This window comes from Saimiri boliviensis, chromosome 11 (assembly GCF_048565385.1).
Source record: "Saimiri boliviensis isolate mSaiBol1 chromosome 11, mSaiBol1.pri, whole genome shotgun sequence".
NCBI classification, from domain to species: domain Eukaryota; kingdom Metazoa; phylum Chordata; class Mammalia; order Primates; family Cebidae; genus Saimiri; species Saimiri boliviensis.
This window is the reverse complement of record NC_133459.1, coordinates 49,680,922-49,706,775: the sequence shown is the minus strand read 5'-3', so window position 1 is coordinate 49,706,775 and position 25,854 is coordinate 49,680,922. Positions and strand designations below refer to the sequence as shown.

Genomic DNA, 25,854 nt, shown 5'->3' with positions numbered 1-25,854 from the left:
GATGAGTGAGTATGTACAAGAATTGGTGTAAACTGCCTGGCTCGGGGCTTGATATGAGAGAACACCTGACATGTGAGAACCAGTCATCACTTACTGGACACAAAATTTGTATTGCACAAGTACCTAGCCACAGACCTAGCCCAGAAGGAAACCAAAATTGTCCTTAGCCACCCTGCCCCTGCCCTGTGTTCAACCCCCCACGTTCTCTGATGAGCTAAGTCTCCAGGGGTCCCTGAATCTACTCTTCACACTGGAGCTGGAGCAGGTCTTCCTCATAGGCCTCCTCAGGGTGCTCTCCTACTCCGTTTCCTTAGTTGGGCCTCCAGTAAAAGCCCCTGGACTGCAGGCCAGGGAATCCTCTTGCTCCAGAGCTGATTCTGCTTGGTGGTGGTAATTTAAAATAAAAACCAAAACTGTACATGACCTAAGAGAAAATATGGGGCTTCAAAGAAAGTTTACACTGGAGATGGGGCTGTGGTTCATTCTCCTCTGTCCCCCGACCTGCCATGGGGGACTGAACTCAGAAGTCGGTGAAGTGGGTCACGTGCCAGGGCCTGGCCTGGCCTGGCCTGCAGCCTCCACCCTTAGGCGCAGAGAGCTGCTGTCCACTTCCCCGCCTATCAGCCCCCTGCTGCTGGTGCTCTGTGCCCCGCATTTGACTCAGTCCCGAGCCTCTGACCCCATTCGGGCGCGGCCCTAACAAAGCTGGCTCTGTTTGTAGGGTGGTGGTGCCGCTGTGTCCCGCAGAGACCCGTAAGGACGTCTTGCGGCCCGTCGGTTAGGAGGCCGGGCTCTGGACGGAGTGGGAGACCTGCCGCTGGCCCCCTCGTGACCTTGTGCAAAGCCTGGACCTCCGTTTCTCCCGGGGCCCAGTGATGCGTCTCGGAGTGCTCGAGGTCCTTCCTAGTTCTGGGTGGGACTGGGCTTGCCCCGGGACCACAGGCCCGCTCCAGGGACACCGACGCCCTTTGGGTCAGGGAGGCGCCGGGCCAGGGCGGGGAGGAGCCGCGGGTCCCGCCCTGCTCGCCCCGTCCGGGTGCTGCCACCGGAGCCGCCACTGCCGCCGCGAGGGGCCGCCCGCGCCCCCGACCGAGCCCCGCCCGCACTCATGGCCTTCCTGACCACCTGGAAGGAGGCGGCGTCCGGGAAAAGCGACCGCAGGTACCGGGCAGGGGGCGGGGACTCGGCGGCAGGCGCGGATGGGACCCAGGGGTCGGCGGAGGACCCAGCCGAAGTCGGGGGGAATGGCCGAAGGGCACAGCGAGGGAAAGGGTGTGTGGCCGGGAGGGCCAGGGCCGCACGGGCCCTACTCTGTCCTCGCCCCCAGCAGGGTGGGGACCGGGGAGTATGGACGCGGTCCCACCTGAGCGCCGCTCCATGTTGTAAGCCGCGGGCCACCTGCAAAGGTAGCTCGATGAGCGGGACTTCGGGCGGGGCTGGCGGTCAGGTTTGGGCAGCAGCGTCCGAGCTTAGCCCTCCATCCTCTCACGTGGTTCTCCCCAGCTCTGCATGAGCCAAGCGTGGGCATCCTGTATACCTGGATGAAGCCAGGGCTGTGCCTCTGAGGGGTTGTCCACATCCGAGGAGCAGGTGAGGGAAGTCCTGGGTTCGAGTCCCAGTCCAGGGTGAATTATGTGCACCGCAGCTCCTCCAAGGCCAGCCCTCCGGGGTGTGTCAGTCACCTCCCTAGCTGTCCCTACCTCCGGGATGAGTTAGTGACACCCCCCCCCACTTGTGTTCCTGTGAGGGGATGACAGCCCTGACCTCTCTTCTGAGGCTTGTCGGCCCTCCCCCAAAATCCTTCATATTTACATATTTAAAGTTCACCCTGCTGTGCCAGAGCGGGGGCAATCCAACACCTCCATCTGACTGTCCTGTGAACACCTCAGACTTGGCAAACCCCAAACCTGTTCCTCCCTCTGTGTCCCGTCTCGGTGAATGGTATAGTCATCCACCCAGTTGCCCAAGCCCGAAACCTGGGAGTCATCCCTGACACCTGCCTCCCTTACTCCCACCCGCTCCACAAGTCCCGTTGATTTTATCTCCCAGCATCTCTCAAAGCTGTTTATTCTCCTTGGACTATTGCAATAGGCCCCCTTCTCCAGCTTCTCCAGGCTCTCCCTTTCCACACATCCTTTCTTTTTCTTTTTTTTTTAAATATATATTTTATTGCGTTTTAGGTTTTGGGGTACATATGAAGAACATACCAGATTTTTGGATAGGTACATACATGGCAATGTGGTTTGCTGCCTTCCTCCCCATCACCTATATCTGGCATTTCTCACCATGTTATCTCTCCCCAACTCCCCACTCCCCACTGTCCCTCCCCTAGTTTCCCTCCACAGACCCTAGTGTGTGACACTCCCCTCCCTGTGTCCACTTGTTCTCATTGTTCAACATCCGCCCATAAGTGAGAACATGCGGTGTTTGATTTTCTGTTCTTGTGTCAGTTTGCTGAGAATGATGGTTTCCAGGTTCATTCATGTCCCTACAAAGGACACGAACTCATCATTTTTTATGGATGCATAGTATTCCATGGTGTATATGTGCCACATTTTCCCTGTCCAGTCTATCGTCGATGGGCATTTGGGTTGATTCCAAGTCTTTGTTATTGTAAACAGTGCTGCAATGAACATTCGTGTGCATGTGTCCTCTCTAAAGCACAAACCAGACCAAGTCATTTTCTACTTTAAAACCCTTCCATGGGCAAGGTGTGGTGGCTCACGCCTGTAATCCCAGCACTTTGGAAGGCCAAGGCGGGAGGATCACTTGAGCCCAGGAGTTTGAGAGCAGGCTGGGCAACATAGCGAGAGCCTGTCTCTCTATAAATAATAAAGGCGAAAAAATGTAAAGAAAAGAAAACCCTTCCATAACTCTCCACCGCCTTTGGTGGCTCTCATTCAGCCTTTCAGCACACATTGTTGAGCACTTGTGTGCTGGGCCAGCACTGTATGAGAAACTGCAGGTAAGGCATTACTTCCAACATACAGGTCTTGCTCTTGGAGACCATGTTCTTTTTTTTTTTTTTTTTTGAGACAGAGTCTCGTACTGTCACCTGGGCTGGAGTGCAATGGCACAATCTTGACTCACTGCAACCTCCGCCTCCCAGGTTCATTTGATTCTCCTCCCAAGAAGCTGAAATTACAAGTACACAGCACCACACTATTTCTTTATATTTTTGTAGAGATGGGTTTTCACTATGTTGGCCAGACTGGTCTCAAACTCCTGACCTCGTGATCCGCCCACCTCGGCCTCCCAAAGTGCTGGGATTACAGGCATGAGCCACTGTGCCTGGCCAAGACCATGTTCTAGTGGGAGAGACAGACATAAACAAGTAAACAAGTAAACACTTGGGCAAGGCGTACAATAAGGCAACGTTGTGCACAGTGAAACTGACGGTGCTGAAGCACTGCAGGCAGGACTGCTCACATCGAAGCCCGAGCTGTGTCCGAGAAGAAAGGAGTGTGGATGGTGGAAGATCAATACCTGGTGAGACCCAGAAGCAGGCTGGCCAGAACAAACGGGACTGGGAATTTAGGTTTCACTGTGGTGGGAAGCCACTGGAGGGCTTTAGCAGGGTATTTACATATTTGAAGATGACCATGCTGTCCTATGGAGGAAGGATTTTTGTGGACAGATCATTTCAATGCTGGATCGCGGTCACCTCCTCCTTTTCTGTTTCCCTACTACTTATGGAAAGGGAACAGGGCTTATCTGCCCCCATGTTCCCATAGCACAGCACAGAATAGGGCTCAGAGTGCATTTTGGTTTTGAGGACATGAGGGGATGATTTCTGAGGAAGGCAAGATCCCTTGGCCAGATGGCTTTCTTGACTGCCAGGACCTGCCCTGCCTTGGAGAATCCAGTTGTGCATCATCCTGTGGGCACCAGGGAGCCTTCGGGGTCTCCAGTGTGTGTATGTTACTCATGTCTCAGTGTGCAGGGAGAGCAGAGGGGAGGCTGGCGTGATGGTCCAGGAGACAGATGCTGGAGTATGGGTTAGAAGAATGGAGGGAATGCGAGATAGATGTTAAGAAGGAAGAATTGAGAAGCAGTGAATGGACAGGCTGAGAAGTGGGGGGCCTCTGGTCAAGCAGAGGCCTCCACACCCCTCCACGGACCTGCATGAGGAAGTGTGTGTGTGAGCCTGCACACCTGTACCTTTGTACTTCAGCTGGAACTTGCTGAGCACAAATACCCAGAGAATTCCTTTCTCCCAGCTGCCCACATGAGGTCTCACACCCAAGGCTCAAACCTGGGTCTCTATTCTTCCAGCTCAGGACCTGTGACCTCTCCACCCTCACCCACCACACCACCCTGGGTCCCACAGCATAGCCAAGGTCAAAGAGCTTGACAGGGGGATGGGGAGGTGGAGGCGTGCTAAACTCCTGCCTTGCCACTGACTTACTGGCTCTTTGACATTGATTTATTGTTTGATATGTGTGAACCTCAGTTTACTCAGCTGTAAAATAATAGCTACTCTCTGAGCTGTGGGAAGATGTAGTGAAGTTATTTGTAAAGGACCTAACAGTCAGTGGGGCATAGTCAGTGTTCACTTCCTTCTCGGTACTGATATGAGGTAATATTCCTTCCAGGGTATTTGCTTTGAGCAGAGGGGATTCTGAAACGTTTGGGAGTCAATGGCGGGATTTCAGGCACCAGGATTGGGTAGCTGGGAACTGCTGGGAAAAGGAAAGGGGATTGTTGCTGACACCCATGCATCTTACAGTGGGGACCGCCCCCTACTCAGCCTACAAATCAGGCCCTTCTTAGGCATACCATAGCCCCGACTTGAGGTAGGAGACAGCACGAAAAATAAAAGGGGATGTGCAGACAGGCAGATTGCTTTGAAGAGGGTAACTGAGTGGCAGATCTGCTGTGGAGGGAGGAGCCTCCTCAAGAATGGAGGCACCCAGCCAAGGAGGCTGGAGGCCTGCTAGGACTGCTGTGGTCAGAATTCCTGCTCTTGGTCTGAGCCTGAGCTGCAGGAGCTCTCAGATGCTTCTAGGTTGGGAGTCTCTAATTTGGTGGCTGGAATCCTTGGGTGGCTTTGGGGTCTTTTCCTTGGGAATGAATTTGGACTGGAGGCCAGTGCTGAGTTTTGACCTCTGTGATTCTCAGATCCTGCAAGTTGAATAATGTGTGATTCCCAGACTTGTGATTTAAAATTCCAAGTTTCTACAGTGTTGAAGCTTATAATCCCAGGACTCTGCTCTGCCCCTGAGGGTTGCTGAGGGTGACTGTAAGGGGTAAGAGAGGGCTCCAGTGTAAGAGGCACATTGTGGTCTCTCAGATCCTCAATCCCTGGTGACAAGACCTTGAAAAACATTCAAGCAATCTTTGTCCCACTGTCAGTTATGGAGGGGTTCAAACTTGGAACATTTGGGTCATTTTTGGGGTCACTGAGAAATAGATTTGGGTTGCAACTTCAGTTCTGTCAGCATGCCACATTTCCTGTAATATCTTCACATCTATCATCTGAGGTGCTTGAGTTGCTCTGTTTTTCCTGAAAATGTCTTCTTCTCAACGCAGTTTCTCTCTGTGGCCAGCTCCATTCTCTCCTAACACTCACCTGCTTCTCCACTCAGTGCAAGGCATGGCTGCCAGCAGCTTCCAAGCTCAAGTCCTGGGATGCTAAATCAAAGCAGCAAGAAGTACTCTGGAGCCACATAGGCTGGTTTTGCTTGTTGCTGTTGTTGTTGGGGTGTGTGTGTGTGTGTGTGTGTGTGGTTTTTTTATTTTGTGTGAGATGGAGTTTCACTCTTGTCACACTGGCTGGAGTGCAGTGGTGCTCTTGGCTTACTGCAATCTCCACCTTCCCGGTTCAAGCGATTCTCCTGTCTCACCCTCCCAAGTAGTGGGGATTACCGTCATGTGCCACCATGCCTAATTTTGTACTTTTAGTAGAGACAGGGTTTCACCATGTTGGCCAGGCTCGCCTCAAACTCCTGACCTCAAGTGATCCACCCACCTCGGCCTCCCAAAGTGTTGGGATTACAGGTCCACCACACCTGGACTTAGGCTGGTTTTGAAGCCTTACTCTGAAACTTTCTAGCAGTTTGACTTTGGACAGGCTGTTTAGCCTCTCGTGCCTCATCTGTAAAGAGGGGGTAATGTTAGGACTCGCCTCCCAGGATTGCTGTGAGGATCGCATGAGTTAGTTTATGTAAAGCACTGCCTGGCATGCTGCAATACCAGCATGAATAATTACAAGAGGAAGGGCTTCTCCAGCTTTAGTCTGAAAAAGCTCAGGAGACTGACTGGTGCTTCCTTCAACCAATCACTGTTCTCTGAGAGGTGGGGTAAAGTAAGAGAAGGCTCCTCACTCAGCCAATGGGCTGGAGAGAAAGGGAGGAGAAAGGGGGCGCGATGAGGGAGGAGGGCAGTATTTAGCAGACTTGACCACTAAGCAGGTCTTAAAAAAAGCTGTAGTTTCACGACATACCCACATTATATTTGGAGCACCCTGCCCATTCCTCTGGGTCCCTCTGCTGTTTCTGATGCTCTGAGATCTGAAAACTCGTGGCCCCCCTGGGGGCCTGTGCCACCCACCACTCTCCTGTGGTGCCACCTTACCAGACACAGCCATTCTCTCCCTGACTTCCACCACCACCCTGGCCTGCTGGGGGAATGGTCACTGAGGCACTTGGCTAGATCATCTTTCTTAATTTGCTCCCAATCAGGCGGCTATAATGGAATATCATAAACTAGGGAGCTTGTAAACAACAGAAATTTATTTCTCACCGTTCTGGAGAATGGCAAGTCCAAGATCAAGGCAGATTCAGTATCTGATGAGGGCCTGCTTTCTGACTCAGAGATGGTCCCTTCTTGCTGTGTCTTCACATGGAGGAAGGGGCGAGGAGTCTCTCTTGGATTTCTTTTATAAGGGCACCAATCTTGTTCATTAAGGCTCTGCCCCCATGGCCTAATCACCTCCCAAAGAGCCCACCTCCTAATACTGTCACCTTAGGCATAAGGATTTCAACATATGAATGTTGGGGGGATGCAAATGGTCACTCTATGGCAATCACCTCATGCCATGGGTGGGATGGACTCTTCCCTTAATTCCCTAGCAGCTTGACTGGGGCCAAGCTATAACTTATCTATTTATTTATTTATTTTGGTAGAGATGGGGTTTCACCATGTTGCCCAGTCTGGTCTCGAACTCCTGGCCTCACGTGATCCTCCTACCTCAGCCTCCCACTGGCCAGGCTATAACTTTCAAGAATACCTTAGGAAGCAGGGAGCGAGGAACAGATGATTTTATGATGTTTTGGCCCTCTCCCCTCAGCCATCCTGGAAGGAGCCTTCCTGTAGAACATCCCCTTCTGGGAGGCCCCAGTGTGTCTTCCAACATCTTCCTTCCCAGGAGAAAAGAGGACTATTTCTCTTAGCTCAAGATTCCTAAGCCATCCTTTCTTATGCTAAGATTTTGACCTCTTTTCTTCCCATGGGAGTGAAATTTGTTTTGCCTCCTGCAGCCCCAGGTGCTACTCCTTAGCCTCCCTCTTACAGCGTCTGCTCTGACCAGCACCCACACCCTGCAAGAAGAATCACTGCAGCTGCTCAATCCATTTCCAGCTAAGAAACATCCTTCCTCAGATACATACAGTAGCTAAATCTCACATTGAAAGAAACTGCTGTCTTACTAAGTAAATGATTAAATGGGCAATTGCTTTATATTTGGGTGATTGAAAGGTGTCCCCAAGCGCTGTCCCTGAGCACAGGACAGGCCACTCAAAGGAGGATAAATCAGGCCGGGTGTGGCTCACATCTGTAATCCCAACACTTTGGGAGGCCAAGGTGGGTGGATCACTTAAGGTCAAGAGTTCAAGACCAGCCTGGCCAACATGGCGAAACCTCATCTCTACTAAAAATACAAAAGTTAGCTGGGCGTGGTAGTGGGCACCTGTACTCTCAGCTACTTGGGAGGCTGAGGTAGGAGAATCTTCTTGAACCCGGGAAGCAGAAGTTGCAATAAGCGAAGATTACACCACTGCACTCCAGCGTGGACGACAGAGCAAGACTCCGTCTCAAAATAAACAACAAACAAACAAACAAATAAATAAATAGAATGGTCAGGGAAGGACTCACAGAGAAGGTGACGTTTGAGCTGAGATCTAAAGGAGAAAGAGTGAATTGTGTGAGAAAAGCATTCCAGCCATAGCGGGTCTAAAGGGCCCGAGGTGGGAATGTGCCTGGCATAGTTGGAAGTGAGCAAGGAGGCTGGTGTGGCTGAAATAAGAGAGGGAATAAAGGGAAATGATGTCAGGAGATGGTAGGAGCATACAGGTTGTGCAGGGCCTCATGGGCCATGGATAGACTGTAGTTTTTGCACTGAGCAACATGGGGATCCTTTATAGAGCTTTGAGCAGAGTTGTGACGTGATCTGGCCTAAGTGTCAAATGGGCCCAGTGCTGTGTGGAGAACAGACAGCTGCAGACTACAGGTGAGTGCCACCATGCCCAGCTAACTTTTTATTTTTTTGTAGAGATGAGGGTCTCACTATGTTGCCAAGGCTGGTCTCCAACTCCTGGCATCAAGCAACCCTCCCACCTTGGCCTCTCAAAGTGCTGGGATTACAGGCAGATGGAGCCAATTTCTGTTCCCACCGGCAGTGTGTCAGGTAGCTCATCTGTCATTTAATCCTTGCAACAACTTAACGAGGTTGGTGCCATCATCATCCCCCTTTCAGAAATGAAGTTGCTGGCCCAGAGTGTCAGGGGCAAGCCCTGACTTTCAGACCAGCTCTCTGAACTATTCTCTAGTCAGATGAGTTGTTTGGGACTGCCCAGCTAGGACATCATGGGGCCAGCAGTCCATCCAGATCTTCCTGGCTCTGCCGCCCAAGTTCTGACCCCTGAAAGGATGCCACTCAATGCTGGACCCCTCATTAGAGCTTTGACCCCTTTTTCCAGTTAGAGCTGTTCTTGGTCTCTTCTGCTAGCCCAGGCTCCTTCCTTAGACCCACCCTCAGCAGCTCCTAGAAACCAGACTTCGGTAGAAGAGCTCAGATTCTAGAACCGAGACCCTCAGAGCAGGGAGGTCCCTTGAGTTCCTGGCCCAATTTCTCTCCCCTTTATATCTAGTGGGAAGAGAAAACTGCCCCAGAATGGGGCAGTGACTTGCTGAAGGTCACACAGCTAGTGAGGGGCAAAGTCCATGCCTGTTCAAGAGGCAGGAGTAGATCCTCCCCAGGGGCCCTTGCCAGAGGAGATTTAAGATCTGTCACTGTCACAGGCCTCCAAGAGCCCTTTGTTGGTGGTCCCGTTCACTTGTGAATTATTAACAAGCCCAAGCCTGTAGCCTGCTAGGGTGGGGTTCACTCGATTTAAGAAAAGCTGCTTTATAGTCACCAGTTCAGCAGGGGAGGAACAGTTCTAGAGTCTGAGGAGGGGGGATCTGGGCTGGTGGAGACTGCAGGTGTTGGGAAGTCATGCCAGGGAAAGGCCTGGGGGAAGGGGCTCCGAGGTGTGCTGAGAAGGGGGAAGGAGTCACCCAAATAATCCTCAGTCATCTGCTCAGCATCCCTGAGAATTTGGGATTATTATCCCAGGTTTACAGATGGGAACACTGAGGTTCAGAGAGGTGGAGGTAGAGCTGCCTTCACAGCTTAAGTTCTTTCTACAACAATGGCACCATGTGTCACTGCTTGCATCTCCCATTTCTATGACCCTCCCACTTCAAACACTCCCTTCTTGTCCTCTTCCCACTTTCCCTAGAGGATAAGGAACCAAGACCTGGGTTCAAGCTATGGCTGGACCTTGATCCAAGCCTCTATTTTCTCATCTGTCAGATGGGAGGTAATGCTATTAAAAGCTTTCTAGGGCATTCTGAGGTCTCACTTAATAGGTATTTATTAAGGGCCTTTTTTTTTTTTGTAAGACAGAGTCTCTCTCTGTCGCCCAGGATGGAGTGTAACGGTGCGATCTCACCTCACAGCAACCTCTGCCTCCCAGGTTGAAGCAATTCTCCTGCCTCGGCCTCACAAGTAGCTGGGATTACAGGTGTCCGCCACCACTCCCGGCTAATTTTTTTTTTTAAGTAGAGATGGGATTTCACCCTGTTGGCCACACTGGTCTCGAACTCTTGACCTCAAGTATCTGCCCACCTCAGCCTCCCAAAGTGCTGGGATTACACGTGTGAGCCACTGTGCCTGGCCATGTTAAGGGCCTTCTTAAGCTGACGATGGCACAGGTGAAAACAGTCTGTGAAGGTTCTCAGGCCCGTTGAGAGGTGTAGTGACCCTGGTGATTTGTTCTTGCACGCTGGGGAGGAAATGAGGGAGGAAAGCAGGCCTGGCATCTCCTATGTGTAATTCACCAGGAAACAGGTCTCCCGACAGGAGGAAGACTCCCAGGACTCAGGATGCTCTCCCATCGCCAGGGCTCAGCTGTCACCTCAAGGTGGGGACATGCAGGTTATCCAAGTATTGGGGAGCCAGAAATGAAGATGGTGACTCACAACTCCCCTGCATTGGGGCTGGGCCAGAGTTCCTGCGGGCCGGGATCGGCCTGGGTGGGGCCCTCCTGAGGGGTGGGCCACTCTGATATGCTGACTCACCAGGTGAGTGGCTCCAGCATCACTGTCCCTGTGGTTGTGTAGGGAGAGTTCCAGCTCTAAGGGCAACTCTTCTGCTTCACTTACTGAGCTCAGTTTTAATCTCTGAAATGGGGAAGAAAGCGGTGTCTAGTGGTCCACCACAACCATCACCAGGCCATTTTTATAGCACTCTACTACTGTATTTTTTATTTTTTTTTGAGACAGGGTCTCACTCTGTTGCCCAGGCTGGAGTGCAGTGACACCATCAAGAATCACTGCAGCCTCAACCTCCCAGGCTTAGCCTCCTGAGTAGCTGGGACTATGTACCACCATGCTTGGCTTTTTTTTTTTTTTTGAGACAGAGTTTCATTCTTGTTTCCCAGGCTGGAGTCCAGTGGCGCCATCTCGGCTCACCGCAACCTCTCCCTCCAGGGTTCAAGCGATTCTCCTGCCTCAGCCTCCCGAGAAGCTGGGATTATAGGCATGTGCCACCACACGTTGCTAATTTTGTATTTTTAGTAGAGACGGGGTTTCTCCATGTTGGTCAGGCTGGTCTCAAACTCCTGACCTCAGGTGTTTCATCCCCCTCAGCCTCCCAAAGTGCTGGGATTACAGGTGTGAGCCACTGCAACTGGCCCGTTTTTTTTGTTTTTTTTGTTTTGTTTTTTTGTTTTTGAGACAGGTTCTCACCATGTTGCCCGGGCTGGTCTCAAACTCCTGAAATCTGCAGGCTTCAGCCTCCTAAAGTGCTGGGATTACAGGTGTGAGCCACCATGCTCAGCCTATATGTGAATTCTTAATTCACATTATAGCAACCTTGGAAGTAGGCAATATTATTATTTCCATTTTACTGATGAGGAAACTGAGGCTCAGAGAGGTGGTAAAGTGAAAATTAAATAAGATAATCCATGTTATACACTGAACACCACATGTAGCATGTTAAAAGCCTTTGATGTGTGTCAGCCATTGTTATAATAATAACCTCAGAGGCAAATTGTAAAGTGTTAGGCCGCGTGTTAGTGTCTGGTGACTAGTCAGCTACCTGATGTCAGGCCCTCAGACAAAGATGAATCAGACCAGGCCCTACCCTCCAGAAGCAGACAGTCACATACAAACCTACTCCCTGCTCCCCAACACCCCAAATACACATACCACACACAGACAGTGACAGCCCAGGGTGATGAGGTAGGTCAGAGGGGGTTAGGGCAGTGGGTGCACAGGGATCCCCTGACCTGGCTATGGAAGGAGAGCTTCCTGGGAGAGGTGACATCTGAACTGAAAGCTGCAGGGTAGGGAAGAGTTTTGGCACATGGCAAAATCTCAACAAACGTTGGTCAAATATAGTAAAGGTTTACCTTGGCGCTAATAGAACCTATAGCTTCAGGGTTCCTCACTTGCCTGGCCCCTTCCAAGGCCCTGGGAGAACCCTGGCAATTTTATACAGGCTGACTATCCCTAACCCAAAATGCTCTGGACCAGAAGTGTTTCAATTTTGGGATTTTTATGGATTTTGGAATATTTGCATATGCATAATGAATTATCTTGGGGATGGGACCCAAGCCTAAACGTAAAATTTACTTCTGTTTCATATACACCTTACACACATAGCCTAAAGGTAATTTTCTTTCTTTCTTTCCTTTCCTTTCCTTTCCCTCCCTCCTTCTTTCCTTCCCTCCCTCCCTCCTTCCTTCCCTCCTTCCCTCCTTCCTTCCTTCCTTCCTTTTCTTCTTTTTTCTTTTTTTTTTTTTGAGATGAAGTTTCGATCTTGTTGCCCAGGCTGGAGTGCAATGACTCGATCTCAGCTCACTGCAACCTCCACCTCCTGAGTTCAAGCAATTCTCCTGCCTCAGCCTCCTGAGTAGCTGGGATTACAGGCACGCACCACCATGCCCAGCTAATTTTGTATTTTTAGTAGAGATGGGGTTTTCTCCATGTTGGCCAGGCTGGTCTCAAACTCCTGACCTCAGGTGATCCTCCTGCCTCAACCTCCTTAAGTGCTGGGATTACAGGAGCGAGCTACTGTGCCCAGCCACCTAAAGGTAATTTTATACAATATTTTTAATAATTCTGTGCATGAAACAAAGTTTGTGTACATTGAACCATCAAAAAGCAGAGGTGTCACTCTCTCAGCCACCCATGTGGACAATCTGTGATTATTTAATATCACTATCATTTTTGACTGTGAATTTATATGCTCCCAATAAGCATTTTTTACTCTTATTCACATATAAGAACTTAACAGTAAAAATATAACATGCCATTAATACACTGAAAAACTAAAGTGTTCAGGGTAACTCAGCAGCACGTGAGCATCGGCAGAATGCCTGTGTCCACTGTAACAACAGCACAGCAAACATGGCAGCACGCCGTCTCCAACTACAGTGCTCAAAAAGCTTAAAGTTTTAGGCTGGGCACGGTGGCTTACGCCTGTAATCCATCTCACTTTGGGAGGCCGAGGTAGGGGGATCACTTGAGGTCCAGAGTTCAAGACCAGCCTGGCAAACATGGCAAAATCCTGTCTCTAGTAAAAATACAAAAATCAGCTGGGCATGGTGGTGAGTGCTTGTAATCCCGGCTACTTGGGAAGCTGAGGCAGGAGGATCGCTTGAACCCAGGAGACGGAGGTTATGGTGAGCCAAGATCATGAGATCATGACACCGCACTCCAGCCTGGGCAACAGAATGAGACGCTGTCTCAAAAAAAAAAAACAAAGAAAAAAAAAGCTTCAAATTTTGGGGCATTCTGGATTTCAGATTTTGAAATTAGGAATGCTCAACCTGTTTTGGTAAACCTGTATTTTTTCTTTTGAACAGTGGCCTCCTCATTGTAAGCTTTTGGATCCACCCCTGGTTACATGAGTGACTAACAACTGACAAAGGAGGAAGGTGTGTTCCACACAGAAGGAACAGCATGTTTAAATGCCTAGAGATTTGAAAGTGCATGGCATGTGACAGGGGCCCCAGCCTCATCAGCCTCTTCACTGCTGGTGGTCTCATCAGCCTCACAAACTCCAGCTATCCCCAGTGTGCCCTTTCCCACCTCCATGCCTTCATCCATGCTGCTCCCCGAGCTGGTACACCCTCTCAATGACTTCAGTGTGTTTAAATAACAAACTTCAAGGCTCAGTTCTGTCCCCACCTCTTCCAGGAAGTCCCCCAGTCTCTCCCCTTTCTGGATTCTTCATAGTTGCTGGTGGATGTCATCACACCTTGCTTCTAGTAGTTAATTATCTTTTCATGTCTGTATATGAGACTCCTGGAAATGGGATGATTCTTGCAAGTGAGCATCTGGCCCATGCTTAAAAATGGGCAAGATGGGAATACACTGCTTTTCCAGGCAGCCTGTTTAGATTTGAGCAGCTACCATCAAGCCCAACCTGCCTGGCTCCCCTGGGATCTGGTACAAGTCCTGTTTCCACCGTGGCTGCTTCTGCAGGCTGTCCCCTTCTGCTTCCTCTTCTGATGTCCTGGAGGTCATGGTTGCTCCAGGGGAGCTACAGTACTTCCTTACTTCTGTCCCTCCCTTTGTGAAGGGACAGCTCTAATGGCAGCCACATGCTCTGATGAGTCATGGTTAAGAGCAGCATCTGGGGCCAGGAGGTGGTGGCTGGTTAACTCCTCATGGGCCAGTGGCTCTCTCTGCCGGATCAGGTCAGATGGAGACACCAACCTCAGGGCTTTGGACACAGTGGACATTTGGGGAGTGTGGTGGGTGACCCCACAGAGGCACTGGGAACGCAAGGGAGAGACGGCCAAGGGGGGAAGGGGCTGGAGTGTTGGCTTGGGATTCAGGAGGGCTGGATTCCAGTCCTAGCTTGCCACTTATTAGGTGAGTGATCATGTGTGAATCAAATGAACCCCATGTCTCAGTTTCCCCATCTGTAAAATAGCAACTACGGGGATTATTTGGGAAGGCACTGTGAACTGCCAGAAGGCGGTGAGTGCTAAACGGCGTTTTACCCGCCTTGTCTCCTGCAGTCACTCCGTGGGCGAGATGGTGGGATTAAAATCCAGGCCTGCCTCTGGGGGCCGTCTTTGTCTGCACGAATGCCCTCGTTAGTGCGCGAGGATGGTGACGACTCAGGTGGGGGCCGCTTCAGGGCGGGAGCTGTGGGGAGGGGAAGTGACAAGCAAGTGGGCCCCAGGTCCCGGAGAAGAACTTCTAGCGCCAAATAGGTGGGGACGTGTGAGGAGGGCGCCAGCTCCCGGCCGGGCGGTGTCTGCGCGGAGGGCGCCGGGCTCTTACCTGTCGGGGCGGGGGCGGGGGCCGCCCGGAACCCCCGGCTGTGCGGGAGCGCGGGTCGCCGCGGGCGGCCATGGCCCCACGGGTGCGGGTGGGGAGACCGAGGCCCGGCCCGGCCCAGCCGCCTTCCCCGCCCCCGGCGCGCCCCTCCCCGGCCGCCGCGTCCGCGACCGCACAGCGCCCGGCTCGGGGTTCCGGCGGCAGCACCTGGGCCGCGGCTGGCGTTCGGCGGGGGCAGCGCCGCCCGCGCCCCTCGGCGATGACCTCGGCCGACGCCCCGGGAGCCCTGCCCGCGGGGTAAGTGCGCGGCGGGGAGGCCCGGGGGCGCGGGCGGCGCGGGCTGGGGCCGGGGCGGGTGGCCGGCGCCGCGCCAGGCCTCCCCCGCGCACCCGCCCGGGCCGCACTGCGGCTTCCAGCCCCCACCCCGCCCAGCCCCGGGAGCCGCCGCCGCCGCCAGGAGTGGGCGCTGGGGGCTGCGAGGGGGAGGAGGCGCGGGGACCCCGGGTCGGTCACTCCCCTTCTGGGTCCCAACTTTCTCACAGAGCTATAGTCACAGACACGTTCAGAGCCGCCTTCCCAACCTGCCTCGTGGCGTTCACTCCTGTTGGGTGGCTCTGTTACTCTCCCCCGTGACGGATGAGGAAACTGAGGCAGAGCACTTAAGTGACTTGTCATCGGTCACCCAGGAGGTGAGAGCTGGAGGTGGGATTTGAACTCAGCTCTGTCTGTTGTCAGATCCCCCCACCCCATCATCTTCAGGGACATCAGGGGAACTTAAAGGGCCAAGTATGGGCCAGTCAGGCCCATTGGGTGCAGCAGGAACCTGGGTAGTAAAAAGTGGGCGTTGTCACATTCAACGTGGCTCTCCCGCCCAACCCTACCCACATCCCACTGAGAAACCCCTATGGGACCCCTACCTACATCACCCCCTGTAGCAGTGACAACCGCTGTTGCTGGGAGACTTTCCGAAACTCTCTGCTTTTCCTGTGCCCCAGTGGGCAGGGCAGGGGGCGGCTGCTGGGAGCCCTGACCCCTGGGAGGTTGCTGGGCAGAGATCCAGCCCAGGTGAGCTGGGAGGAGGGTTGCTTGGAGCCTCACCACCAGTGACAATATTTGCTAAGGGCCCGAGGCCTGACACACGAACAGGGAGGCTGCTGCCAGCTGGCACCTGGAAACCCCCACCAGGCTTGTGTGTGTGTGTGGCTCTATCAGGGCTTGGAAGCTGGGTTGCTGGGGGACACCTTGGCCTGGGAGAGGGTTGCCTGGTGAGTTTCAGCTTGATCACTTTTGTTGTATGACTTTGGCCAAGTCCTTTACCCTTCCTAGACTTCCGGTCCCTCCTTTGGAAAGCACAGGGAAGCGAGGCTGGCTGCTCCTTTCCTGCTCTGGGCCCGAGTCTTTGTAAACCTGGAGGTTGGATAGGTTCCTTCTGCGCAGCCCTGACAGCACCACCACCCTGCTGGGTCCAGAAAAGTGGTTTCCAGGAGAGAAGTCGGGCATGGAGCAAGCTGTCTATCAAAGAAGCCTAGACTCCCTAGCTGAAAACCACATTCGTCCCACTTCCTTATATGCTTACCTCCGTGCCTAAGTGCCCTCTACAACCCTGGCTCCTCTGGCCCTGCTGCAGGCCTCAGGACAGCAAGCTTGCTCTTATGCTGGTGGGTCTTCCTTATGCTGAGCCATACCTGCCTCTCTGCATGCCTGCCCACTCTTCTTGAGGCCACCTGTCCATCTGTCCCCACCCCTGGTTAGGGTCATCCTGGTGGGATCTGAGCAGAGGATGGCCGCACACAGCAGGACCTTTCTCACCTTCACTATAGAGACACTTATTCGCTCACTCAGCAAACACTCAGCGAGGCCTGCTCTGGGCCCAGATGGTCAGTGGTGAACGAATGAAACCCTTAAATCTCTACCTCTTTAAAAATCATGAAACATTTTAAGCCTTCATAAAAATATAGCAAATAATAAAATGAACTCCCATACTTTTGTGACCCAACTTTGTCAGATATTAACATCGTGTCCCATCCATTTTATTTTCTTTTTAAGAAACAAACCATGGTAGAGACCCTTAAAGGTCCTGTGGAAACCTCTTCCCTTCTTCAGTCTCCAGAGTTAATTACCATCCTGAATTTAGGTTTTATCATTTCCCTGTTTTTATTATTTTGCTCAGTGTGTGTAAGTCTTAAAAATATGTAGTTTGGTTCAGGCATGGTGGCTCATGCCTATAATCCCAGCACTTTGGGAGGCTGAGGCAAGCAGATCACCTGAGGTCGGGAGTTCGAGACCAGGCTGACCAACATGGAGAAACCCCGTCTCTACTAAAAATATCAAATTAGCCAAGTGTGGTGGCACATGCCTGTAATCCCAGCTACTTGGGAGGCTGAGGCAGGAGAATCATTTGAACCCAGGAGGCAGAGGTTGCAGCCTGGGCAACAAGAGTGAAACTCTGTCTCAAAAAAAAAAAAAAAAAAAAGGTAGTTTGTAGTTTGTTCTTTGAAGTTTTCTGTGAATGGAGTCCTATAGCATGTGTCATGCTGCAGTTTGCGCTTCCACACTCAACTTCTGGTTTCTGAGATCTAGCCTTGATCCTGCAGCTCTTGTCCCACTTGCCGTGATGTGTGATATACCGCCCTATGTAGACACTTCCATTTATTTATCCTTCTTGATGGATGTCGAGGTGTTCCCGGTGTTTTGCTATTCAGACAGTGAATATTCTTGTATGATTGTTCTTTGCACATATGTGTTTCACTAGGATGTCCCCTAGTAGTGGAATTGCTGGGTTGTTGGATATGTGCACTCGATCTTTAAAATAAGAGACAGGATCTTGCTTTGTTGTCCAAGCTGGTCTCAAATTCCTGGGTTCAAGCGATCCTCCTGCCTTGACCTCCCAAAGTGCTGGGATTACATGTGTGAGCCACCACACCTGGCCCACTCAATCTTTTAAAGTTATTTAGTTTCATCATAAAGTCAGTGCTGCTTGATCAAGAAATGATGACAAGGCCAGGTGCAGTGGCTCACGCCTATAATCCCAGCACTTTGGGAGGGTGAGGCAGGCGGATGACTTGAGATCAGGAGTTTGAGAACAGCCTGGACAACATGGTGAAAGGTCTCTACTAAAAATACAAAAATCAGTCGGACATGCTGGTGGGTGCCTATAATCCCAGCTACTCGGGAGCCCAAGGCAGGAGAATCTCTTGAACCCAGAAGGCAGAGGTTGCAGTGAGTCCAGATAGTGCTGTTGTACTCCAGCCTGGGCAACAGAGCAAACCTCTGTCTCTCAAAAAAAAATGACAATACATAATTTTAGAAAAAATAATAATTACTCACATTTTCTGAGTACTCTTGTGCTTTCCATAGTCAGTCGTTCTTCACAAAAACCACGGGAGAGAAGTACTGTCATTCCCATTTCCTTGATGAGGAAATGGAGGCTCGTAGATGGTGTGGAACATTCCCAAGGTTATCCAGCAAGGAATAGCTGCAGCTTGAGTCTAGGGTTGTCTGCTTTCAGAACTCGCGAAGGCCACACTGCATAAGGTCATACCACATCATTCCATCACACATTTATGTGCTGCTAAAGGGGACTCTTTAGAAGGAGAGTCACAATCATTTTTGCAATTTAGGAAGGTCACTTTGGAAGCAGCAGATCCCCATGGACAGGTTATTTCACGCCTTGAGCCAAAGTTCCCCTCAGCGGTGGAGAAGGGGTTAAAATCCAGCTCTGACTGCAGTTGGCCTCCTGAGCAACTGCTCCGCCACCTCACCCACCCCACACCCACGTCTCCCTGACTAGGATGGAGGTAGAAGGATTTTCTGTTCTCAGTGGGAACTGAGGGTTTCCCAGCTCTACCTGGATCTCCCTATGAGACCCAGAAGTAGCAGTCTAGGCCAACTGTAGTAGAGAAGTGGGAGGGAACGGGAGAGTGGGGGTGGCTCTGGGCTACCTGACACTCCCTCCTGCCCTCTAGCTCCCTTCTCATTCGGGCCTCAGTGTGGGTGGGATCTGAAGGGGAGAGCCCCCACCCCTGTGCCAGAGCTCCTAGCATTGGTTACCAGCTCTGTTCCATCCAGCCCAGCGCCTCTTCTCCCCATCCCTTTCCTCGGTTCCCCAACGCCACGTCACCCACCATCGCTGAGGATTAGATGTCACCTGGTCCAGCAAGGTGTCCTGGGAAAAGAAAGGTCTTGAAGACCCAGGGGGAGCCTGTGGAGAAGTAGCTCGGTCTGAGCCAGGCGAGGGGAAAGGTTTGGCACCGTTGCTTCCACAGAATGCATTTTTGTCTTCTCCCAGCCTCCGGAGAGGAGCCTGACGGTGTTCCTGTCTTCACTGCCTTCCCTGCCTTATCTGTCAAAGGCAGATAAGGGTTCCTGCTGGCAGGACTGAGTGAAATCATGCAGTCATCAATTTAGATAACTTGAAGAGCTAATCTCTCTGTGGTGATGGGTGGTTGTTAATGCTATTATTAAGTCAAATGGGGCTGATGTCTCCAGGCTTCCTGAGCTCTCCAGCCACTCTGGCCTCACCCCTCCATTTAGCTGGCCTTCCAGAGCCTCTGTCTTCCAAGCCCTTCCAGAATGCTTGTACCTCCTAACTGTAGCGCCCGCCTCCAGCCCTGTGCATGCTGTTTCCCCGTCTTAGACTTCTTTCTCCACCTTGTTCTCAGTTCCGTGGCATCTTCCTTGGTGCCATCCTCCTTCCACTCAGCCTCCTCAGTGCCCCAGGCTGAGTTAGAGGTGTCTTCTGGGCCCCTTCTGCCCCCAGTGACTCCCATTATCACAGCCTTGATCACCGTGGCTGTCACTGCCCTGTCTGCCTGTCTCCTGTAGGCTGTGAGCTCCTAAAGGGGCAGGCCTAGGTCAGTGTCCACTCTCTCTGTCCCCAGAGCCCAGTCCCAGGCATAGCCTAGAGCACGAGATTCATGGGTGCTTGTAGGAGGGAAGGAGAGAGGAAATTAGCCCAGGGCTCAGCTCACCCCCAGATGCTGCAGACAGCCTTATCCCAGCTAAGCAGAAGAGGTGTCGGGGCTGCTGAGGGAGGGATGTGCACCTCTGCACTGTCTGTCCATCTGGCCCTGCATCTTTCTCTCCAGGTAGACCAAGCAGACAGAATGTCTTCGCCAGTGGGGGATGGAGGTGGTGAGGGGTGCGTGTGTGTACAGAAATCGGGGGCAGACTCTTGGGTCTGGAATTGTTTAGAGGTTGGCATAAACCACAGCAATGGACGTGACTCTCTGGGCTAAGCTGATGGGCACTGACTCAGGCAGAAACTTGGGTTAGAACCCATGCTTGGATGTGTGACCTTAGCCAAGTTACCTGTCCTCTGTGCCTCGGTTTCCCCATCTGCAATAGGTGTGTGTGTGGGGGGGTAATAATCCCATTTCACAGGGCATTTTGAGAGCAGTTAGAGAGAATGACAGTTGAACACCCAGGCAGTACGTACTGCCACTTCATTGATTCATCTAACAGAGATGAATGGCTTGAATACCAGTCACTAGGCTATGCCCTGGGCACAAAGAGATAGACACTGTTCCAGCCTCTGAAGAGAGGGACAGGGGCAGCATCAGGTGGGCCCTTTTAGGCCATGGAAATGAACTTGACCTTTACCCTAATAGCAGTAGGAAGCCAGGGAAGGATTTTAAGTTTAGAAATGACATGGTTAGATTTGGGTTTTAAAGACGTATCTTTGGAGATGATGGAAGAGACAGGTTAGGGGAAATAATGCTTCCAACATTCTTCCTCAAAGAAACTACCTAGAGGCTGGGATGAGTTACAACAAACATCCTTTAAAGGACATTCCTGGCCGGGCGCAGTGGCTTACGCCTGTGATCCCAGCACTTTGGGAGGCCGAGGTGGATGGATTACCTGAGGTCAGGAGTTTGAGAACAGCCTGGCAACATGGTGAAACCCTGTCTCTACTAAAAATACAAAAAATGAGTCAGGTGTGGTGGTGCGTGACTTTAAGCCTACTCAGGAGGCTGAGGCATGAGAATCGCTTGAACCCAGGAGGAGGAGGTTGCTGTGAGCCAAGATTGCACCACTGCTCTTCAGCTTGGGCAACAGCGCAACACCCCATCTCAAAGTAAAAATAAAAATAAAAAGTGCATTCCTGCACTCCCACAGAAGTAACAGAAACCCCCTTGAGCCAAGAGTGAAGAAAGAACTGAAGTCAGGCTGGCAAATAAGATGAAGCCACAGCAGCCTTAGGGTATTTACACATTTCAGAAACCTAAAACCAGGAGTTTCAACGGCCACTCTGTGGATGGGAAATAAGGTCTTGGGCCCACACAGTTACAGTTTGAGGAGTTGCAACTTAGCATTCCCCGACTCAACACATAAATCTGGGACCCTCCAAGGGCTACACTCAGTGAATAGGAGTATTGGCTAGAAAAAAGGCCCACCCCACCAGCAAGGGGAGACAGCATTTCTAGTGGAGAGGAAAAAAAGACTCCCTAAAAAGTTATAAATACCAGTCTGCCATCGAATAAACTTTGGGTTTGATGGCATACTACTACCTTTGTGGTCCCGGAAACCACAAACTTAAAAAGTAACTTAAATAGTCTCAGAGTGGTAGTTCCCCGGGGAACCTGGCCAAAGTAAATGAAAAATCCTTCCTGGAGCAATGTGTCCTGTCCCACAGTCCCTCTGTATTCGCCAAACATGAATTTGTAATATAATTACAAAACACAAAAGGAAATAAGCCACTGTGAGCAGCAGGCACCAGAAACAAGAAAGAGCAGAATTAGTTTCCCTGAGAGTCTAAAATGCTAGAAGTATGAGATATAGAATAGAAAGAATTATGCTTAAAATGTATAAGGGGGCTGGGCGTGGTGGCTTACGCCTGTAATCCCAGCACTTTGGGAGGCCGAGGTGGGCGGATCACAAGGTCAAGAAATCAAGACCATCCTGGCCAACATGGTAAAACCCTGTCTATACTAAAAATACAAAAATTAGCCGGGTGTGGTGGCACGTGCCTGTGGTCCCAGCTACTCAGGAGGCTGAGGCTGAGGCTGAAGAACCGCTTGAACCCAGGAGGTGGAGGTTGCAGTGAGCCAAGACTGCGCCACTGCACTCAAGCCTGGCGACAGAGGCTCTGTCTCAAAAAAAAAAAAAAAAGTCAGTAAGTAGAACTGATGGGGTTTAGTGATGGAGGGGATGACAGAGGCCAGGCAAGTTATGTGGCAAAGATGACCATCAGATTTTCGGCTTGAGGAACTGGGTAGAGGAGTGTTGTTTATTAAAATTGCGGACAGGCATGGTCTCACACCTGTAATCCCAACAGTTTGGGAAGCTGAAGCAGGAGGATTGCCTGAGCCCAGGAGTTCGCTGAGACCAACCTGGGCAACATGGTGAGATCCCATATCTACCAAAAAACAAAGAAAGAGAAAAGAAAAAGAAAAGAAAGGCAAAGATTGAGGGAGAACAGATTTGGAAGAATGAACAAGAGTTCAATTTTGAAAAAGACACAGCCAGGTGTGGTGGCTCACGCCTGTAATTCTAGCATTTTGGGAGGCTGAGGTGGGTGAATCACGAGGTCAGGAGTTCTAGACCAGCCTGGCCAACATGGTGAAACCCCATCTCTACTACATATACAAAAATTAGCTGGGTGTGGTGGCACACGCCTGTAATCCCATCTACTCAGGAGAATTGTTTGAACCCAGAGGGCAGAGGTTGCAGTGAGCCGAGATCGTGCCACTGCACTATAACCTGGGCGACAGAGCAAGACTCCATCTTAAAAAAAAAAGGAAGAAACATATTTCAAATTGTCTGGGAAGAGCTGCTGATGCATCTCAGAATGGGAGACTTTGCAGCTGGGCCTTAAGGTATATGTAGGAGTTTACCTGGTGGAGAGGGAATTTCTTTGAACTAACTTTTGGAAAATAGGATTTCCCTTCAGGGGATCATCAAGCCCTTTTCTGGAACATTCTTTCACTCAAAGGAGGCCCCTTGAGAAGAGGCATTATCAAAATATCAAATAGACAGGGCTTCTGGGATCTCTTAGTTTCATTTCTCATTTTTATATGGGAAAGCTGAGGCCCAGAAAAGTCAGGGGTTTGCTTTCTAGCCTTAGACTCTTCATTCATTCATTCACCTAACAGACATTTATTAAAAGCCTGCTTTGTACCGGATACTTGCTTTCTGGAAGCTTATAGTTTAGTGGAGGGGGGCAGACAATAAACACAAAAATAAGTAAAATATATCATGTCAGAGGGTGGTAAAAGCTATAGAGAAGCGTGAGGACTGGAAAGGTCCCAGGGTTCTGGAGGAGCCATTGGCAAAGTGAATTTGAAAGGCCCTGGGCCTCTCGTATGGGGCCACTGACCCTGCAGTCCATTGTGACAACGTCTGGGATTCTAGAGTGCAGGCCTCGGGGAGGGAGGAGGCCTGGAGAAGAAGGAGGAAGGAAGGGACTGTGGGATTTAGTGGGTGGGCTGTACCCCCCTGGGGGGCAGCAGAGCCCAATGGGTCAGAAGGGCCACAAAGACTCCCTTTACCCTTGTGGAGGGTAAGATCATTTATTCCTGAGACCTCCTTGCACCCTGCCCTTGGCCTCTCCCCAACCTCCATCAGATCTCAGGTGACATTCCCTTCTGCTCCCCCTCCTATCCTTGGGAACACCAAGAGGTGGGTCCAAATTGTCCCTTTGTCTCAGTACAGAGTGGCAGCCTGGAGAAGCTTGTGACAGGCACCCAAGGCTGGCCAGAGAGGCTGAGTAAGCCCTGTGAGGTTCTGTCCCAGCCAGGAGAGGCTGGAGGGCCCTTGCATCATGTCCCGCATCTCTTTCTCCAGGACTCCCGAGAGCAGCCTCCACGAGGCTCTGGACGAGTGCATGACCGCCCTGGACCTCTTCCTCACCAACCAGTTTTCAGAAGCACTCAGCTACCTCAAGCCCAGGTGAGGCTTAGGCCCCAGTTGGGGTCGGGGGTGTGCGTGACAGGGAGAACCAGAGGTCTTGTGTAAGAGAAACCCTTCTCAGTGGTCATGGTGATCCAGGGCATTCTGGATCATCATGACCACTGAGAAGTCCCATAAAAATGGCTCAGGCTCCCTATCCCACCACCTACATGCAGCCAGGCCCTCTCCAAGGTCACTGTGACTTGCTTTTCCTTAGGCTGTTGAGGGTTCTTCACACTTCATTACTTGTTCCGGAGGAATCCACTTGGAGTTTCTTCTTTGCCAGCTCTCACACAACTCCTTTTTTTATTTTCCCCCAAAGCACTAGAGACTTTAGGTTGCCTGCTTTCCTGGGATTTTTAGGGCAATAAAGAGGGCTGCTCACTGCCATGTTTCTGTAAATACAAATCAATAATGTGTGTATACTCCTTTTTTTTTTTTACTTACCACTTTTTCTCCATTTTAAAAATTGAGATATAATACACATACCATAAAACTCACCCTTCCTTATTACTTTAAAACATCTATTGGGCCAGGCATGGTGGCTTACACTTGTAATCCTAGCACTTTGGGAGGCCAAGGCAGGCAGATCACTGGAGGTCAGGAGTTCAAGACCAGCCTGGCCAAAAAGGCGAAACCCTGTCTATACCAAAAATATAAAAAATTAGCCAAGTGTGGTGGTGCGTGCCTGTAATTCCAGCTACTCAGGAGGCTGAGGAAGGGGGATTATTTGAACCTGGGAGGCAGGGGTTGAAGTGAACCAAGATCGTGCCACTGCACTCCAGCCTGGACAACAGAGTAAGACTCCATCTCAAACAAAAAACAAACAACAACAACAACAACAACAACAAACCCTTCTATATTGATAGATGAGAATTTAGCTTTCTTACACCCCTGCCATGTCTCCCTTCCTTCATCCCCCTCTTGTCATTATATCACAATATTGGGGTAAATCAATAATCAGTGTTTAGCTGGCCCTGGTGGCTCATGACTATAACCCCTGCACTTTGGGAGGCTGAGGCAGGTATATTGCTTGAGCCCAGAAGTTTGAGACTAGCCTGGACAACATAGTGAAACCCGTATCTACAAAAAAAAATACAAATAATTAGCCAGGTGTCCTGGTGTGCGTCTATATTATCAGCTACTCGGGAGGCTGAAGTGGGAGGATCATCTGAGCCCAGGAGGTTGAAGCTGTAGTGAGCTATTATCTTGTGCACCACTGCACTCCAGCCTGGGCAACAGAGCAAGACCCTGCCTCAGAAAAAAAAAAAAAGGAAAAGAAAAAAAGAAAAAGAAAATAAAGAAATAATCAATGTTTACATAACCATACCTCTGTGATTAATGCTCATTGCAAAGGAAATCATGTGTGAGACTGTTTCCTTCTAGAGTTAATAATTGTCTTGCTTTTCCCATTGGCCTAATATGCTAAACATGTATCCTTAAGTTTTTATAACCACTCCATCAGATCATCTTATTGTGAGTTTTTCCCCAAATGCTGAAACCTATCAAGTGCTCAGTTCCCTCCTGCCCATTTTCCTGGAAACCTGTCCTCGGGAGGACAGACATGTCTTCTGGCCTCTCCCTGCTGCGTCTTGGAGCTCCTTTGCTTCTCTCCCGTTTCTTTGATTCCAGGTCTTATCTCTTGTGTCCCCCCTTGTTTGCCAGGGAATGTCCTATAGAAATTTCCTAAGAAAGGCTGGGCGCAGTGGCTCATACCAGTAATCCCAGCACTTTGGGAGGCTGAGGCAGGTGGATCATTTGAGGTCAGGAGTTCGAGACCAGCTTGGCCAACATGGTGAAACCTTGTCACTACTAAAAATACAAAAATTAGCTGGACATAGTGGCAAGTGCTTGTAATCCCAGCTACTTGGGAAGCTGAGGCAGGAGAATTGCTTGAACCTGGGAGGTGGAGGTTCCAGTGAGCAGAGATCGCTCCGTTGTACTCCAGCCTGGGTGACAGAGTAAGATTCTGTCTGGAAAAAAAAAAAAAAAAAATTAAAAGAAAGACTTGCATAAATATAACATTTTTCCCTAAGAACTTTGACTACCTGGCTTCAGTGTTCTGGCATTTACTGTAGCTGTGAGAACCCTAATTCTTTTCACTTCGTATGTGATCTTTTCTCCTTCTCCAGAGATTGGCTCTTGTAAATCTGGACTTTTACCATGATGTGTGGCAATGAA

At 50.8% G+C, this 25,854-nt stretch overlaps 1 protein-coding gene across 6 annotated transcripts in view; it reads left to right on the top strand.

The window, feature by feature from the left end:
* The first annotated feature begins 1,048 nt into the window (after positions 1 to 1,048).
* Positions 1,049 to 25,854, top strand: part of TTC39A (tetratricopeptide repeat domain 39A) — a 56,827-nt gene continuing 32,021 nt past the window's right edge. Inside the window, exons 1-2 of one of the 6 annotated variants that reach the window (XM_010349200.3) lie at positions 1,049 to 1,161; positions 23,569 to 23,673. In XM_010349200.3, coding sequence (XP_010347502.2) covers positions 1,109 to 1,161; positions 23,569 to 23,673 — 158 coding nt within the window. In that variant the 5' untranslated portion in view covers positions 1,049 to 1,108. Of the gene's footprint in view, positions 1,162 to 14,124; positions 14,193 to 14,476; positions 14,626 to 14,744; positions 15,082 to 15,295; positions 15,474 to 23,266; positions 23,285 to 23,568; positions 23,674 to 25,854 lie in introns of those variants that run through there. The other 5 variants (XM_074380800.1, XM_074380802.1, XM_039474217.2 and 2 more) reach the window with 5 other exon arrangements.